Below are 20,140 nucleotides of genomic sequence, written 5' to 3'. Positions count from 1 at the left end.
TGAAAAAGTAAACCATGGCTGAGAAACAGAATTACATTACCTGACCTTAATGATAAAAATATTTTTAGTAAATTAGAGTTAGCCACAGAATTATTAGGATATTCATAGTCAGACAAGGTAGAGACTGCTGCATCTCATTCATAACCACTTAACATTTCTCAATAAAGGTAGAGGGTCATGATGCAATTGACCTTCAAATAATTCAGAAAACGTGTATATGTAGGCATATTCCAATATAAAGGAAAAAAAATAATGGCATGTTGTTACTAATTACTGGGTAAGTAAATTGGTGATATGGGAGATTACTATGGGAGATTGTTCTTTCAATTTTTCTGTAAGTTGCAAATTTTAATTAAAAAGTTGGGAACAAAATAATTTTTTAAGTCCCAGGAATTACAACTAATCATCAGGCCCAACTTATTAGTTCCCATCTCCCCTCCCCAACCAACCCCAATCCTATACCTGAAAGAGATAAGATGATTTTAGGAGAAAATTCAATCAATATGTTTTTGACCTATATTACACAAGCAAAAAAGTGCTGCAAAAAGAAATATATAATGTCAGTTCAATTTTTTAAAAACATATGTTTCCCTTTTCAGATTTTAAACAGTATCTACAACAGGAAGTGATTTAGCTAAAGCAGTACATAAATTTGTGGTCAGTGATGTACTGCATGTGTTTCTACAAAATACCTCTCATGAATAACCGAGGACTATAATATGATTTAAAGATACACTTTTTCTTCAATAATAAAGAATCCTTGACATATTATATAATATTTAATAATAGCCATATTAATCAGCTATTGCCAAAAGATATTTATAGTCAGATTCTTTAACATCTCCCACTTCCCTTCACCAACCCACAGCTTCCCTAGTGAACACGAGTCTAACTTTAGGATCTATGGCTAAATCTGAATATGTTGCATCATTAAAATATAAATGAAAAGGCGCACAAGAATTGCTTAAACAAAATTAAAGGAATATCTTAACTGTTGTTAAAAGAGCTAAGTCCTTTAGGAAAGAATGCAAGGTGTATCAGATAAGATGCTTTTTAGCTGCAAGTATAAGAAACCTTTACTTCAAAAGGCTTTAACAATAAAAAAATAATTCTCAGGCATTACAAGAAATCAACAAGTAGAGCAGCTTAAATGGGTGGTTCCATCCATCTCTCAGATCCACCCTTCTCAGAATGTCAATTTTGCCTCCAGGCTGACCCTTAATCAGGGTGTGACATCCAGGTCCAGAAATCACCTCCAAGCGCAGAGTCATGAAAAAGAATGGACACTCTCCTTGTATCTCCTTAGGAGCCAAGAAATCTTTCTCCAAGCCTCACAGCTAACTACTCCTCATCTCTTATTGGCAATGCCTCTATCAATCCCTAGAGAAAGAGATGCTGTGGTGACCTATAGCCATCATTTGGTGTGGAATGAAGGTTGGAAAGTCAAACACATTGGCCACTAAGCAATTCTAGAGTCAGGAATTAAGAGTATATAGGGGAGGTGTGTCACTAAATACTGGCAAATATATAACACAACCCAAGAATGACAATAAAAAATGAAGAGGGGGGCTTCCCTGGTGGCGCAGTGGTTGGGGGTCTGCCTTCCAGTGCAGGGGACACGGGTTCGAGCCCTGGTCTGGGGGGATCCCACATGCCGCGGAGCAACTGGGCCCGTGACCCACAATTACTGAGCCTGCGCGTCTGGAGCCTGTGCTCCACAAGAGAGGCCGCGATATGAGAGGCCCGCGTACCGCGATGAAGAGTGGCCCCCGCTTGCCGCAACTAGAGAAAGCCCTCGCAGCAGAAACGAAGACCCAACACAGCCAAAAATAAATAAATTAATTAATTAATAATTAAAAAAAAAAAAAAAAATGAAGAGGGAGGTGGGAGACAGGAAGGATAAATGGGTGGATGGATGAATTGATGGACAAGGTTAGAGACTGTAAACCACGTTTGGTTCCCTTGAGCAATGCCTAAGACACAGTAACTCTCAAAGGCTATTTGTTAAATAAAGGATCCTCTCACCTTATTTATCTGATCAGCAACAACTGAGGCTTGACCCACACCCACCTCTCACTCCTCACACACTATACTTTCTCTGAGGCAATCTCATCACTACCTTGTCTCTGGACTCAAATTTGTATCTCTAGCCCAAACTTACCACTCCTGTGAGTTCCCTATTGCATACACAGCTATCTAACTCAACATCTACATCTGGACATCTCACAGCCACCTCAAAAATCAGCATAGCCCAAGTTCAATACCGTATCAGAAACCCTAATCTGTGCTTTATCGAGCCCCCCAAGTGATTCTGATGCACATCAAGTTGGATAACCACCAGTCCAGGCTAGGGCACTGGTCTCTAAACACAGATTATGGGCTTTAAATTATCTTAGATTTAACACAGCTCTCTACTTCCCCCTTATCCTCACCCCTCATTCCAGCAGCCAGAGCATCTTCTGCTCACAGGGGCTCAGAGTAAAAGCCAAGGTCCTTACAATGACCTACAGGGCCCTCTACAATCTATCCCTCACCCCTCACACCTCTCTGGCCTCACTCGGGTCTCCCTGCTGTTCCTCAAACAAAAGCAGCATGCTTCACAGCACAGCCTTTGCACCTACTATCCCTCTGCCTGTAATGTTCTTTCCCCAGGTAACTCAAGGCTCAATCATTTGCGCTAAGCCTCTGCACTATCACCATGCAAAACTCGCATACACACACAGTGCTGACACACCCAAACTCCACTCCATCTTTTCTTTACCCATAGTATGGTCATCCCTCAGTTCCAGGACCCCCACAGTTACCAAAATCCAGATGCTCAAGTCCTTTGTATAAAACGGCATAGTACAGTCGGTCCTCCATACCCATGGAAGGTGGAACCCTGGGCGGGGGGGCCAGGCAACTGTACTTATGCTATAAAGCTGCTTGCTATGTTTACTATTCTGTTTCTCCCCCATTGCAGCAGAAGCTCCATGAAGACAGGACCTTTGTTGTGTTCACTAATGAATCCCAAGCCTAGGACAGTGTGGGCGATTAATAAATACCTGTTGAACAATTTTAAATTAGCTACTCAGGAAAGACTTAATAACGGTTGAGGCAATATTTGTACCAAGCATTGATATTAGGCCAATTACCTTTTTAATGGTTTTAATTAACATGATATAATAAACTACATCAGTTATCCACTGAATGTACTTTTAAAAGAATGCAAATTAACCCTTAAAAAAGGCAGACCATAACCTAGTTTCTAAGATGTCATGAAGATTTAGGTATTATGTCCTAAAAATAAAAACCTCAAACCCTAAATTAAAGAAAAACTCAATCCAAATATTCCTACTAAAAAAGAAAAAAAAAAAAGCACACACACTCTGCTACTTTCTTATAAGGGACAAAAACAAATATTGGGTTGGCCAAAAGGTTCGTTCAGTTTTTTCCGTAAGATGGCTCTAGTGGCGCTTAGCTGTCTTTAACTTCATTCGAAACAATTTGTTAGATTGTATCGTGACTGCTGTCATACCAGCATGCGTTTAAAATAAAAACTTATCAAAATTGGTGAATTTTTGTGTAGCCATTTTAATATTGAAGATGGAAGAAAAAAAGCAACATTTTCGGCATACTGTTTTATTATTTCAAGAAAAGTAAAAACGCAACTGAAACACAAAAAGAGATTTGTGCAGTGTATGGAGATGGTGCTGTGACTGATCACACGTGTCGAAAGTGGTCTGCGAAGTTTCGTGCTCGAGATTTCTCTCTGGACGATGCTCCACGGTCAGGTAGACCAGTTGAAGTTGACAGCGATCAAATCGAGACATTAACTGAGAACAATCAACGTTACACCATGCAGGAGATAGCTGACATACTCAAAATATCCAAATCAAGTGTTGAAATTCGTTTGCACCAGCCTGGTTACGTTAATCGATTTGATGTTTGGGTTCCACATAAGTTAAGCGAAAAAGAACTTCTTGAGCGTATTTCCGCATGCGATTCTCTACTTAAATGTAATGAAAACGTTCCATTTTTAAAACAAATGGTGATGGGCGATGAAAAGGGGACACTGTACAATAATGTGGAACGGAAGAGATCGTGGGGCAAGCGAAATGAACTGCCACCAACCACACCAAAGGCTGGTCTTCATCCAAAGAAGGTGATGTTGTGTATATGGTGGGATTGGAAGGGAGTTCTCTATGATGAGCTTCTTCCAGAAAACCAAACAATTAATTCCAACAAGTACTGCTCCCAATTAGGCCAACTGAAAGTAGCACTCGACAAAAAGCGTCCGGAATTAGTCAACAGAAAACGCATAATCTTCCATGAGGATAACGCAAGGCTGCATGTTTCTCTGATGACCAGGCAAAAGCTGTTACAGCTTGGCTGGGAAGTTCTGATTCATCCGCCATATTCTCCAGACATTGCATCTTTGGATTTCCATTTATTTTGGTCTTTACAAAATTCTCTTAATGGAAAAAATTTCAATTCCCTGGAAGACCGTAAAAGGGACCTTGAACAGTTCTTTGCTCAAAAAGATAAAAAGTTTTGGGAAGATGGAATTATGAAGTTGCCTGAAAAATGGCAGAAAGTAGTGGAACAAAACAGTGAATACATTGTTCAATAACGTTCTTGGTGAAAATAAAAAATGTGTCTTTTAGTTTTACTTTAAAACCGAAGGAACTTTTTGGCCAACCCAATACGAATGATGGAAAACAAGCAAGCTCCCAAATGAAAACCAAACATTTAAAAGAACAAAGCGGTAAGCCTAAAGAAAAACGATCCATTCTAGATGGAGTCTGTAGAAGTGTGTCCACCTGCACCTGTTTTACTTTGTGGAACACTTAATACATCCAAAAAAAAGAAAAAAAAAGAGAAAATTAATCCTCTTTTAAGAAGTCCATTCTTCAGCCCAAAAGAACTGCCAGGACAGCTTGCCTTGCAAGTTTACTCAATCTCTAGGGGCTTATCTGCTAGCTAGCTCAACCCAGCCAGCCCTGTTATTCTACCCTACGTGCCCTACCCCACACTACTAAGCCTATCCCTTATTCTGCATGGCCTGGCTACAGTAAGTTTAAGGCCAGAGCTTTAAAGTTTTGGCCCTAGTCTGAATAATTTCTTGACCTATCACTTGCTTTTTACACCACATCCCTTTCTGCCATATTTTTAAGTTGTTTGATTTGTTTGTTCTCATTTTCAGGGGTCTCTAACTAGCCAAAGCAGGCTGCAAACATTTGGCTGGCTATGTCTCTCAGGCAGAATTCTCCCAGGCAGGGTGTCAGTGCAAGTGGCTTTATTCGGGAAGGGACCTCAGAACACGCTAACAGGAAAGTGGGGAAGTGAGCCCAGAAAGAGAAGAGAACCAATAAAGGGGGCACTGTTCAGGCGATCTCTGCTGTGCTCAACTGATACTCAGCCCCCTGGGCACCTGCGAAAGGCAGTCTAGAACACACTCAGGGTCGTTCCTCTTGGGGTGGTTACCCACCATCTGCTCTCAGTCACTATTTGAGGGTTGCTGAGGCAGGGGTGGGCGAGTGGGGCAGCTTTCATTCCAGCAATGGAGCAAAGAAAGCTCTCAGGTTTTGCATTTGGAAGACTTAGGGAGAGACACTGAAGGGGCGAGTGTTGAAGGAATAAAGTCCGCCACAGTATTTTCAGGTGATTTTGAAAATGATGTCATTAGACAAACATGAAGTCATTTATTTGGCTAGCTATGTCTTAAGTTGGGTTCCCCAAAAGCAGCTCAGGACACTTCTAAAGCACTTCCTGGCAAACCAGCAGGCTGCTGTGGAGAGAACTCTCTCTCTCTCTCTCTCTGCTAACAAACCCCAGTGGCTAGTCCGCTGCCCCCCTGGGAAACTCCAACAGAGGGTCCTAGCCCATACGCCTCAATGGCCACATGACCAGTTCTCCTCCTCCTACATCATGCTGGATCCTGCGAAATTGGGATTTTGCTTCCCCAGGAAAGAAGCCTCAGATGCCCCTTGCCCTTGGATCCAGAACCTTATATTGCTTTCATGGGATCTTTTTCCCTCTCTCCCCTCATCCCAGGCAGGGATAGGGAGGTGAGCAAAGACAGAGCCCTTTCCTGGGGACCCACCAATATGTAAGCTCTTTCTATACTCCCTCTAACTGTCCAATTAGCCCAGAGAAGGTGTATTGAGGTGAAGAGGAATTTTCTTTTTTCTTTTTTCTTTTTTTTTTTTTAAATCTGCTTCAAACCTCTTTTTTACCTTTAGGGTAGGACTTCAGGAACTCACTGGTCAAAACCTGAGTCCTTTTTTGTGTTTTGTCATCCCTTCTCCTGAGGTAGAGTAATTAGGAAACAGGCAGGAAAAATACACATCGGTTCATCTATCAAAATGCTACATCATTGTTACAGGCTGAACTGTGTCCCCCCAACTGTCTTATATTGAAGTCATAACCTCCAGTATCTCAAAATGTGACTGTATTTGGAGACAGGGTCTTTAAAGAGGTAATTAAGTTAAAATGAGGTCACACAGGTGGGCCTTAATCCAATATGACTGGTGTCCTTACAAGAAGGGGAGATTAGGATACAGACACACACATAGGGAAGACTTCGTGAAGACACCAGAGGAAAACAGATGGCAACCTATAAGCCAAGGAGAGAAGCCTGGAACAGATCCTTCTCTCACGGCCCTTAGAAAATACCATCTCTTCCAGGGCCTTGATCTTGAACTTCCAGCCTCCAGAACTGTGAGGAAACAAATGTTTGTTATTTAAGCCACCCAGTCTGGGGTACTCGTTCCGGCAGCCCTAGCAAACCAATACAACGATTACACTCACAGAGATTGTTTTGGGCTCTATTTCAGACACAAAGTCCTAAAGTCTCTGCAGTCCTGGAAGAGAAGCCACCTAGATACACTACTGATCATGTAAGAGCCAGAAGCAAACCGGAGTCCATGAGAAGCATCTTACAAGGATGAAAATCACAGAAGGGTACAAGAGATATTCTTCGGGTTCAGTCGCAGGATGAGGACAGCGGCGCACAGACACAGGGCGGGTTAGAAAGCTAGGTAACCAGGCAGAGAGGGAAAATGAGAAGCATTATGGAAACAGCAGAAAGTAGGAATGAAGAGATTGTTCAAGTAGTTGCTATGGAAAGTACTAAACGTATAGAGGCTTTAAAATTAGCAAACCCAATCAGAAAGCAGCAACATGGTAGAAACTATAAATACGAAAGATGGTGCTGTGCCCTAGGGGAAGGAAAGCCCCCAGTCTTCTTCCACACCTTCGTCTCCGAGGCCCCTGAACCAACACCCTACTTCCAAGCCCAGGTGGAATAATGGGGCAGCACTAGGGAAGGTCTAGAAGCCGGCAACCAGCCTTGGCTAGTGAACTCCCACAAAAGGGTCAAGCAACTGGCTAGGGGCTCTCTTTGGTCTACCTTGTGCTCTGGAAACCAAGTGAAACAAAGGCCAAGGGCATTTCCACGAGAGGCCGCGGGGCGCTTTGCAGCCTCTGGTCCCAGGAGGAACGTGGAGGAGGAAGGCGCACCACCCGGCTCCTGCCCACAGAGGAAGGCCCTGTGGGTGGGGTGCTTCCTCTGGGACGCTTGCCCCTCTCCTTCCTTCTCGGGGCCAAGTCTTCCAAGACTGCAGTCGGAGCCTAGCTCTACCATCCCTGTCTCCTTCTGTCTCAAGTGGGCGGCTCTCCTGCAAAGACAGTGTGAGAGGCAGTCATCCCCACAGGCATGCGCGACCCGCCTCCGCGGCAGTGGTAAGGCCAAGGTTCGGGCCTAGGCTTGGAAGTGTACATAGAAAATGCCAAGCACAGGGCATGCTTAGGTAAAGATGATCCCCAACAGAGGAAGCCCAGTCCCAGGGTCATCACTGGGATTTCAGGCTGAAGCCCCCATCGATATAACAGTCTTTCAAAGTCCCCCAGTGTGTGTGTGTGTGTGTGTGTGTGTGTATATATACACGTACATGTACATGTATATACATATGCAGATTATATACATATATGTACATATATACATGCATACCTGTACACATGTGTGTGTGTTTCTCTCTGGCCCTATATAAGAGAGGTGGTGTTCCGGGATTCTGGTATAAACAGCCCCCTGGCTGAAAACAATAGCAACATTCTAATATCATCTAATATGTTGGTGGCAACCTAATGTTTCTAACATGTACAGGGATTTATTTTCAACAAATGGCTAAAAATTAGGCCAAAGACAAAGGAAATTAAAAAATAAATGTAAAAAAGGACAGTAATTCACACCATAGCACAGAACTTCAGCTATGCTGTCCACACTTCTGATGTACGTGCACCACCACAGCAATCCTGGTGCCAAAAGTAACTTGTGTTTCTAAACACAGCAAACACCACTTAACACCTAGGAGTGCCTATCATCCTTCCTGGGAAAGGGCAAACCGCACTGACCCTGCCATCATTCTGAGCACCTACTCAAAGCCTGACAATGTGCTACCTGCTAAGGGTATCTGTCAGGCACAATGACTCTCCTTGCAAGGAACAGAAAACCAAACAGGAACAGGCTGCCTCATTCAACTCTAACAGTCCAGAGGGAGTCCTACTCCGGCGAGGTCCCGCCAACTCCCCTACGCTCACCCCGATGGGCCTACCCCACACTCCTCAGTGTGTCGGCTCCAGCCCAAGCCTGCAGCACCGTGGCTTCTGTACCAGAAGTACGAGCATCTTTTCTGGTGAAAGTGAGGAAATTCCTCTCCCCAAAGCCCCAAGCAAATCTCAACTCAATTAAACTGGGTCAAATGCCCATTCCTGAACCAGTGACCATGGAATGTGTGTGGACTATCCTATGAAAATAAGGCCTAGAAATGAGGTGCAGCCAGCATCCTCTGAAGCACATTGACTATGTGGAACAGAACATGAAGGCTTGAATGAAAACAGGAAAAAAAAAAAAAAAAATCTGAGAATTAAGCACTGCTGTGCCGAGATCATTTTACAGGTGTGTGTGTACACACGTGTATACATACACATGTTATATGTATACATATGCATACATGAATGCACTGCTATATATGTATATGTAAACGCATATATATATACACACACACACACACATATATATATACACACATATATATATACAAAAAATCTAATTTAAAGATGTTTGATCTTAATGGAAAGAACAGAGACCTACATAAAAGGATGAAGAACTCTGGATGTTACATGCTTAAATAACACATCTGTGATCAAAGCAATAAAGTCCTGTGGGAATCAATTGTGGCAGAAGACACTAAGCAAAAGAGTCAAGGAAAGGCACACAGAAGGAGAAAAAGTGAAGCAAAGAGAACTAAGAAAATGAGGAAAGTCTGTTATCCAACAGAAATGGAGACGCTCACTGTGACTGGCTCCCTGATGTATCCGAAACGTTATCCTAAGTGTATGAGTAATATGCGAATTTGAAATTTGATCCTAGAATAGCATTCAGCACACAAGCAATTATACATCCATTTTTAATCCATTAAAAACTCACCAAGGCAAAAACTAAGTGCTACTTGTCACACATTTTATCAGAAGCAAAACTAGACCTCATCAAGCAAAACAGAATTATCACATTCAAAGACGGCTGAATAAAATAGTCAAAGTTTATCCAAAAGTACTTCTCCTAGATGTGTTTTTTTTTTTGATTCTACTGGACTATCTTATAAGGCATACACATTATGACAGAATTTCAAAATAGCATTGGGGCTTTAAAAGCTACTGGTCCTCCAACTATGATGCATGGCCTGTTTTGTAAATAAAGTCACATCCACATTGATTCGTGTATGCATTCTCAAGACACTGGCATAACTGGGTCACTGTGACGGAGACCATATGGCCAACAAAGCCTAAATTATTTAATATCTGGCCCTTTACAGAAAGTTTGCACTTCTCTGCTTTAATGAATTGTTTTTTAAAATGCAATTCTGAGATGTTTTATAATAAAATATTGGGAAAACTCAATTTTTATTTTGAAAAGTTGAGAGTTTAGTAACAGACTTACAATGAAAATGCAGTAAATAAAATACCAATAAGAGATGATAATAAAAGAATACTCACAATCTTTCAAGGAGACTTAACCCAGAAAATGAGCCATTCTTCAGCTCGGATATTTTATTGTTACTCAGAATCCTAAAAATGACAAAAAAAAAAAAAAAAAAAAGGTAAGTTGCCTAATATATGTACACCATCAATATCAAAGTAATTTAGCTTGTTATGTTTAAATCTAAATATGAGGAATTCTAAGAAGTCATTTATTACCCAAAGAATTTTTGAGATGCCTGACAAAAAAAAGGGAGCTTCTTTCTCTGAGAAACGACCCAAAATAGCTAACTTGCACATCTTGTCACATCTTAAATTGTTCCTGTCACACTGAGCTAAAAATTTTGAAATAAAAAGGGAGAGAAGTCAACACAAAATAGCTCTAAGTTCAGTATAAAAATAAAGAATGCCACGTACATTTACATAATTAATCAACTTACGTAAGTTGAATACTTAAAAACTGGAAACAATAGAAAAATGCAGAACAAGTGCTCTACAAAATACTGACTTTAAAAGAAATAACAGTATCTTCTAGATACCATTTCAATAATGCTGAATATTACTTGTAACTTAACCATATACAAATCTGTATTGTGTGAAAATATGCTTTTTGCACACACTCACAGACACAGGTAGCTGTATTACAATACTACATCTCATGTATTAGGATGATGCTCTTAAAAAAAATGAACTGGAAACAAAAAAAAAGATTTAGAAGAAGTCCTAGTTGGCAGGACTTGCCTAAGAGCAGACAATGTGTACATGACCTTGCTTCCTCTCAAGGCTTTGTAATTATGCTCTTTTTGCAGCTTGGATGCCAACACAGTAAGTCCCCTATGTACGAACCTTCAAGTTGTGAACTTTCAAAGATGCGCACATGTGTTGCACAAGTGGTTGTGCTTTTAATGAAGACCTGATGGAACTGGAGGCCCAGAGAAAGGACTAAGAGAGACAAGAGGAAGAAGAAGTAACTGAAGAGATTCACGACACAGGAAATGGCATGGAGGTTTTCTTTACTTCAGGAGACACTGTTAGTTTTTGAGGCACAGGGTTAGGGTTAGAACGGTACACGAAGGTTGCAGCAGCCATTCAGAATGCAATCCAGTGCTACCATGTCAGCTATGAAGAGAAAAAAAGACCTACTATCCAGACATCACTGGATCGGTTTTTCAAGAGGGTAGATAGAACTGAATCCAGCAAGGAACCAGAACCTGTGCCGTCAACGTCAGGCACGAGTGAAATTGCAGCTTGCCCTCTGTCTCCTATTGCTGATGATCCTTCGGCTCTACCATCTCCCACCTCCTCTGCCTCCTCCAGTCAGTAACTCTTCTTGCCTGTTCACTCGGTGCCAGCCCCTGTATGCCAGCTGTTGTCCTGTACTACAGTACTTTTCAAGGTACTGTACTGTAAGATTAAAAATGTTTTATTTTTTGTGTTTGTTTTTTATGTATTATTTGTGTGAAAAGTATTACAAACCTATTACAGTACAGTACTGTACAGCCAATTGTGTTAGTTGGGTACCTAGGCTAACTCTGTTGGACTTAAGGACAAACTGGACTTACCAACGCACTCTAGGAACGGAACTCGTTCGTATGTAGGGAATTTCCATACAGGAGAAAATGCAAAAGCTACCTTATTTGGAGGAATGACACCCAGATAAGGTAAATGAAAAAACCAAGGCATAGAAAAGTTAAATTAATGGCCCAAGATCACACTAGCGGAGGCAGAGGCAGACGTGAACCCCGGCACGCTCCACTCCAAACCCCACATTCTTCAATATACACCAACGTTGGTCAAGAGCCACTCTTAACTGGCATTTTAGCAGAAAATTCTCCATCCCACGCGGTGTTGCAACTTCAGGGGCACCCTCACACTGCGTACAGGCTGAGTGCTGCCCCCGACCTGGGACGGTGCAACACTGTATAAACCAATGTTAACAGAGAACACCCCTGGGTCATAAGATTTCAGGTATTCATTTTCATTTTGTCTACTCTCCTCTTTCTTTTAAAAAAAAATCCACTATGTGTATGAAAACAAGCAAAAACAGCCATTTGACTGATTTTCTTTGGCTTTAAGTGGAATTTTTTTTTTAATCCCGCTAATGCAGGTTAACATTTCACAGCATTTTGGTGAGATGATTAGGGGCTTCTAAAGTCAAGCATACTTGTGCTTGAAGGCCAGCTCTATCACTTTCAAGTTACACTAGTCTTGGGCAAGTCACTACATTTCTCTGTAACAGAATTCCTCATTCATAAATGGGAAGAACAGTATCTATACCTCATATAACTCTAGAAGGAAAGCAGAAAATGCCCAACATATTCAGTGAGTATTAAGTTTAAGTTTCTATTTCCTTGGTTCTAAGACACACATCTTCCCTCATTTTAATGTTTCTGAAATCAAGATGTATCTGGCAATCAAAGTACATTACTATGTAGTATCTTCTCTCTCCAAGCTGTTACTAAAGCAAGGATGGTGATCAAAAACATGCCGGGCTGGGGGGAAGGGGGGAGGGATAAATTGGGAGATTGGGATTGACACATACACACTACTATATGTAAATAGATAACTAATAAGGACCTACTGTATAGCACAGGGAACTCTACCTAATACTCTGTAATGGCCTATATGGGCAAAGAATCTAAAAAAGAGTGGATATATGTATATGTATAACTGATTCACTTTGTTGTACACCTGAAGCTAACACAACATTATAAATCAACTATGCTCCAATAAAAATTTTTTTAAAATGCAAATGAAAAATGATTCGTATCCTCAAGGAATTTACACTTAGCAAAAAAGAAATAAACATCATAATCACATTCAGAAATGCGAGTTGGAATGTGAACTCTACATACTCAATCAGCAAAGACAGAATTTAGGTGCCAATATAAAGCTTAATATTCCATTCTTACACCTTTGGGCAATTTTCACATTAAAAAGACCAATAGCATGAACTACAAGATTTTGTTCATTTTAACTAAGCATATGTAATCTTAAAACAAAATAGAAATTCAAATTCAAAAAAAGCCAATTAAAACACCATTTTCTCTAATCAAAATTACAAGAGGTTTTTTCAAGTAAGGTGGTAGGCATGGGCAAAAGCAAACTTGGACTTGGACATGGCCACAAGGTCACTGGAACAATATTTCTCCAGCCGCCTAGCAGTCCACACCCAAGAGCCACCGGCCTTGCTCTCCTAAATAGGCACTGATCCTAAGCTAACCAGTTACCAAATCTGACAAAAAATATATTCAATGACCTTATTCAGACATGATTTATAACAGACAAAAACTGGAAACTACCAAAGGGTTCAGTTTGTGTAAGAGGAGTAGTTAAATGATGGTACACCAAACAACAAAATGTTATACATCCATGAAAAAATGATGCTTTTAAAGGAAACTTAATAAAAAGGAAATTGTTTACAATCAGTTAAAAAGCAGACAACAAAGCTGATATCATTGATTGAAGAATGCAGAGACAAAAAAAAGAAGACTTGGAAGAAATACATCATAATGATCACTATCTTAGTGATGATGCTTCTATTTCTCTTTTATTCTTTATAATCTTGCAGTATCTTTTGAAATATCTAGAATAACACTCTTATTTTTAAAATATACTTTCTGATGATAAACCTAAGAATCTTAATTACCAAGTATAGCTTGAAATTGACTTAATTTTGAGTATAATTATATCTTAGAAATAAACAATGAGGTAAGGAATACTTTATTTGTGCTTTGAGATTAAAGACCCGAATTTCTTATTTACATTCAAAAAAGATTTATGTAGTGACTATTTGCAACTTAAAAGGCAGTAGTGCAAAGAACAATAGTGTTGATATCTAGAGCCCAAGGTTTTAACTGAGACCTCACAAGTAATAAATGATTCCATCTGTGACAAGTCACTTCACTTTTCTAGGTAGACTTCCATTTCATCAATTTTAAGACAGAAAAGATTAGGCCAGAATGATCACCAAGCTCCTTCCAGCTTCTTTTAATTTTCTGTAATTATTCATGTTGTAATGAGCAAAGCTGTCGAACTTGATGGTGACTGAGAATTTACAACCAATAAACCAAAAGTAAGGAAACAAAGGAAAACAACACCATCTAGCAAGCTCAGTGCCGTTACTATCCTGTTTCTGAATGAAGAATGAAACCCACATATAGAAGTAGCTTGGGAAAAACTGCCAGGGTGGTAACTGAATTATACTCACTTAGATTCGGTATTGCTTCAGCAAAAGGACTGTCATTTGCTCAGTTATAAAGGCTTTAGTAGAATAAATGATAGATTTTATTGAGAGTAAAAGGGAAGACATTTCATCACACTTAAAAAGTTATAATTGTAACCTTAAAAATACAGTTTCAATATATTCAGTCTACATATTACTTGATGTGTTAAAGGATTTTGTGCAAGAAAACAGGATCGGTGTGAATAAATCTACTCTTCAGACAGCTTTTACACTCAATTTTGAGACAGAGGGACTGTGGAACTAGCAAATGCATAATATCACGTAACACATAAACCTAAAACCTATTCATACTCAATATTTCTGCTGACATCTTTGACATTTCAAACTTTCTAGGAGGTAACTAAATGAAAAATATAAAACTTGACCAGAGTTATAAAGCTTATTATACATACCCATTTCTGTTCTATACTAATGATGTTACCACCACATTATCTATAGAGAACACCTCTTGAATTTAAACACAAGAAGAGTTTGTTGTCCATTGCTACCATTTAACACAGAAACAAGTTAGTTCAGTATATCATGTATGCTGAAACATGAAAAAAGGAGTAAGACTTAATGCAGACATGTTTTTTAAAAAAATCAAAAGTTTATGGAGCAGAAAGAAATAAAAATTAAGCATTACAATTTCTCAGTTCATGCTATTCCAACTCCCAGAATGGAATGCTGTTCACAGCATCCACACCCTGTATGGCAGAAGACACAGAATAATTTTCCTTTTGAGAGGAAATGAAAATATATTTCAAGAGCATTAAATATTCAGAGTAAACATTAGGAATATAATTCTTAAAGGCAATATAATTTCCTGAAGAAAAAAAAAAAAACAGATAAATAATCAAATAGGGTCATTAGAGTGGGTTGAATGGTGTTCCTCAAAAAGATACATCCCTCCAGAACCTGTAAATGTGACCTTAATTAGAAAAAGGCTGTTTGCGATGGAAGTTAAGGGTTTGAGATTGTCAAGAGATGAGATTGTCCTGGATTAGGGTGGGCCCTAAAGCCAATGACAAGTGTCCCAGAAGAGAAGGGAAGAGGACACAGACGGTCATGTGAAAACAAGGGCAGTCTCAGAAAGAGAAAAAAAAAAAAAAAAGAAAATGGAAGGCAGGCAGATTTACAAGCATAATAACCAAAGATTTTCCAGAACTAAGGAAAGGCGCAAATGGGACTATGTTTTAAAATGTAGTATATTTTAAAAACTTCTTTTTTGGGACTTCCCTGGTGGTCCAGTGGTAAAGAATCCGCCTTCCAATGCAGGGGACGCGGGTTCGATCCCTGGTTGGGGAACTAAGCTCCCACATGCCGCAGGGCAACTAAGCCCACGCACCACAACTAGAGAGAGAAAACCCGCACGCCACAACTAAAGAGAAGCCCGCGCACCGCAACGAAAGATCCCGCATGCCGCAACTAAGACACGACACAGCCAAAAAATAATAAAGTATTTAAAAAATGACCATTAAAAAAAAAACCTTCTTCTTGACATTTTTAATGTTAAAATATAAACAATATTTACAACTACTATCAAAGACAAAGGACTAGTTTCCCAAGTATATAAAGAGCTCTTTAAAAAAAAAAAAAACCCCAACAGAAAATCTAGCAAAGGCCATGAAGAGACAGTCCAATAAAAGTAAACACTAATGGATCATAATCATATGAAGGGATATACAACCTCAATCACAAGAGAAATGTAAATTACTAAAATAAGACACCATAAATCACTTATCCGAATAGGGAAAGATGTGATAACACATTTTATATTCGGAGGGAAACAGCCACTCATATTTTGCTATAAATCAGTAAAATCACTATGGAGGGCAAAAATACAAATGCATATATAATATTTGATTCATTTATTCCTTCCGGAAATTTACCCTAAAGACATACTTGCACATGTGCAAAATACAGTACATGTTATATATTAGTTATATATTTAGATAACAAAATTATTCATTGCACTATTGTTTATAAAAGCTAATTACTGGATATTTAAGTTGGTCCCAGGAATATGGGATTGGGTTAAGTTATCCATTAAATGGATACCATGCAGAATGGGAGGCTGGGAAGCTCTTTAGGTATTCATATAGAAAGACCAGAGACATACTGAAGACTGAGGGCATACATTTACATATTAAAAGTTACCATCCCTTGACATTTCTGATTTGCTCAAATAATAATACAAATTGATTCTGTACCAGATTTATCATGTAGAATAACACCTGTTACCACTACATCTTTATCAAGAACAAGAGGCAATATGGCTAGGCTACACTTCTGAGTCACTAACCTCAAAGGGCACACAGCCTAAACCTTTAGGGCCAACTGTGATAAGTTAAAATCATAAATGTTACCTCCTCAAAAGTGAATGGTTTTTTGTTTTGTTTTGTTTTTAATTAATTTATTTATTTATTTATTATTTTTAGCTGTGTTGGGTCTTCGTTTCTGTGCAAGGGCTTTCTCTAGTTGCGGCGAGCGGGGGCCACTCTTCATCGCGGTGTGCGGGCCTCTCACTGTCGTGGCCTCTCTTGTTGTGGAGCACAGGCTCCAGACGCGCAGGCTCAGTAGCTGTGGCTCACGGGCCCAGTTGCTCAGCGGCATGTGGGATCCTCCTAGACCAGGGCCCGAACCCATGTCCCCCGCATTGGCAGGCAGATTCTCAACCACTGCGCCACCAGGGAAGCCCCAAAAGTGAATGTTTAATGCTTTGCTTCATTTACCCCACTAATGAAAACTGGTTACTCCCCACGTTCTCTTGGGGGCAGCCAAATCCAACCCGCCACCTGTCTGCTTGACAGCCCATGGGCTCTAAAAATGGTTTTTATGTTTTTAATGGTTGAAAGAAAACCAAAAGAATATTTTATGATACATGAAAAAATCTATGAAACTCAAATTTCAATGTTCTTGAAGTTTTATTGGAACACGACCATGCCCATTTGTTCACATATTGTCTACAGCGGCTTTGATGCTATGACGGCAGACTTGAGCAGTGCCAACAGAGACTGTCTGGCCAGGGAAGTCTAAAATATTTACTATCTGGCCCTTTACAGAAAAAGTTTGCCAGCTCCTGTTTTAGTGTACTCTGTCTCGGCTTATTCTGTTTTGAGGCAAATGAAAATTATGCTAATTTCTAAATTAATTCCTCCTAGCAAGTAAGAATAAGAGTATCTACTGGATTTCAAAACTCTCCATTGATTTGAATAATCTTTATTTTAAAATCACACTTAATTCTGCATGCCATCAGCAATTACACACATTTTGTCCCCAGTATTATCAGTTTGTTCACCATTGTGTCCTTCTGTTAATTGGATGCATTCATTCACCCACTCATTCATTCCTGCAGAAAAAATTCTGGGTGTTATGCTTCAGTCCCTGCGTGTCAAAAAATGTTTTGCCCTCGCTCTGTCATGTCATCGTTTTTTTTTTTTTTTAAATAAATTTATTTATTTGTTTATGGCTGCATTGGGTCTTTGCTGCTGCGCGCGGGCTTCTCATTGTGGTGGCTTCTCTTGTTGCGGATTCCGGGCTCTAGGCACACAGGCTTCAGTAGTTGTGGCTTGCAGGCTCTAGAGCGCAGGCTCAGTAGTTGTGGCACACGGGCTTAGTTGCTTCACGGCATGGAGAATCTTCCCGGACCAGAGATCGAACCCGTGTCCCCTGCATTGGCAAGCGGATTCTTAATCACTGCGCCACCAGGGAAGCCCATATCATCTTGTTTTAACAGCACTTCTCGTTACCGGAAATTACTCTGTTCAGATATTTGTCTATTTACCACGTCTCCCATGACAAGGTAAAAACTCATAAAGCGTAGGGATCTTTTCCAACTTGACTGTCACCACATCCCCACACACACACACAAAATCATAATGGTGGACATTCAAGAGATTCTATCGTGCAGCCATTCTTTTTCTTTAACATCTTTATTGGAGTATAATTGCTTTACAATGTTGTGTTAGTTACTGCTGTATAACAAAGTGAATCAGCTACATGTATACATATATCCCCATATCCCCTCCCTTTTGAGTCGCCCTCCCACCCTCCCTATCCCACCCTTCTAGGTGGTCACAAAGCACAGAGCTGATCTCCCAGTGCGATGCAGCTGCTTCCCACTAGTTATCTATTTTACATATGGTAGTGTATATATGTCAGTGCTATTCTCTCATTTCGTTCCAGCTTACCCTTCCCCCTCACCATGTCCTCAAGTCCATTCTCCACATCTGTGTCTTTACTCCTGTCCTGCCCCTAGGTTCATCAGAACTTTTTTTTTTTTTAGATTCTATATACATATATGTGTTAGCATACGGTATTTGTTTTTCTCTTCCTGACTTACTTCGTTCTGTATGACAGACTCTAGGTCCATCCACCTCACTACAAATAATTCAATTTCGTTTCGTTTTATGGCTGAGTAATATTCCATTGTATGTATGTGCCACATCTTCTTTATCCATTCATCTGTTGATGGACACTTCGGTTGCTTCCATGTCCTGGCTATTGTAAGTAGAGCTGCAATGAACATTGTGGTACACTGACTCTTTGAATTACGGTTTTCTCAGGGTATATGCCCAGTAGTGGGATTGCTGTGTCATATGATAGTTCTATTTTTAGTTTTTTAAGGAACCTCCATACTGTTCTCCATAGTGGCTGTATCAATTTACATTCCCACCAACAGTGCAAGAGGGTTCCCTTTTCTCCACACCCTCTCCAGCATTTATTGTTTGTAGATTTTTTTTTTAAACGTACTTTGAATTTTATTTATTTATTTATTTTTGGCTGTGTTGGGTCTTCGTTTTTGTGTGAGGGCCTTCTCTAGTTGCGGCGAGCGGGGGCCACTCTTCATCGCGGTGCGCGGGCCTCTCACTGTCGTGGCCTCTCTTGTTGTGGAGCACAGGCTCCAGACGCGCAGGCTCAGTAGTTGTGGCTCACGGGCCCAGTTGCTCCGCGGCATGTGGGATCTTCCCAGACCAGGGCTCGAACCCACGTCCCCTGCATTGGCAGGCAGACTCTCAACCACTGTGCCACCAGGGAAGCCCTGTTGATTTTTTGATGATGGACATTCTGACTGGTGAGGTGATACCTCATTGCAGTTTTGATTTGCATTTATCTAATGATTAGTGATGTTGAGCATCCTTTCTTCTTTATGTGGATACACACTCATTCACTCCTCACAAGAACACTATGAAACCGATACTATTCTTTTTTTCTAAAACAGTAACAACAAAAATTTGCAAGTAAGGCAACTTGCCCAGGTTCATATTCAGACCAAGTAGCAGACGGAAGATTCAAACAGTGCCTGATACATAAGTGACTTGTGGGGCTAGGGAGGTGCGCTACTCAGATCTCCCTTCCAGAGAGACCCTGCACAGGACAGCAGGCAGCTGACCACTTCCGGCTGCAACCGTCCAGAGAATCTGCCTCAGTTTCCAAGCAGAGGCCACCCACTTTGCAGGCAATGCCAGCCCAGGACTGAGCACAGCAGTGATAAGTAGGTTCTCTGTTCCTGGCCAGTACAGACTCCCCAGCAGTCCCGCTCTGCACCAGAGTTCCCTGCTGGGCTGGCCAAGACTTTCCCATAGCTGCACGGTGGTCTGCTCCACCCAACTGTCCTTCCTTCCCCCTCTCCTTTCACAGGGGCTAGACCTGCATCTCAATCCACAGGTGTTCCATACCCACTTCTGCTTCATCTCCCTTTTTTTCCCATAGTTATTTCCCCGTGTAAACATCTTATTCTTCTAACCCCACTCTGGCATGCGCTTCCCAGAGGATCCAACTGATAAGATGCCCACAATATCTGTTCATTAAATGAATGAAATAAAAATACAGCTGGGGGCTTCTCTGGTGGCGCAGTGGTTGAGAATCTGCCTGCCGATGCAGGGGACACGGGTT

At 40.6% G+C, this 20,140-nt stretch overlaps 1 protein-coding gene across 3 annotated transcripts in view; it reads right to left on the bottom strand.

Annotated features, from left to right (window-relative positions):
* Positions 1–20,140, bottom strand: part of ADGRA3 (adhesion G protein-coupled receptor A3) — a 116,675-nt gene that overhangs the window by 74,589 nt on the left and 21,946 nt on the right. For 2 of the 3 annotated variants that reach the window (XM_068543153.1, XM_068543151.1), the window contains exon 2: positions 10,036–10,107. The exons of the other annotated variant lie outside the window; for it this stretch is intronic. In XM_068543153.1, coding sequence (XP_068399254.1) covers positions 10,036–10,107 — 72 coding nt within the window. The remainder of the gene's footprint in view (positions 1–10,035; positions 10,108–20,140) is intronic. 3 annotated transcript variants of the gene reach the window in all.

This window comes from Eschrichtius robustus, chromosome 4, assembly GCF_028021215.1.
Source record: "Eschrichtius robustus isolate mEscRob2 chromosome 4, mEscRob2.pri, whole genome shotgun sequence".
Lineage (NCBI taxonomy): Eukaryota > Metazoa > Chordata > Mammalia > Artiodactyla > Eschrichtiidae > Eschrichtius > Eschrichtius robustus.
This window is presented reverse-complemented; position numbering and strand designations above follow the sequence as displayed.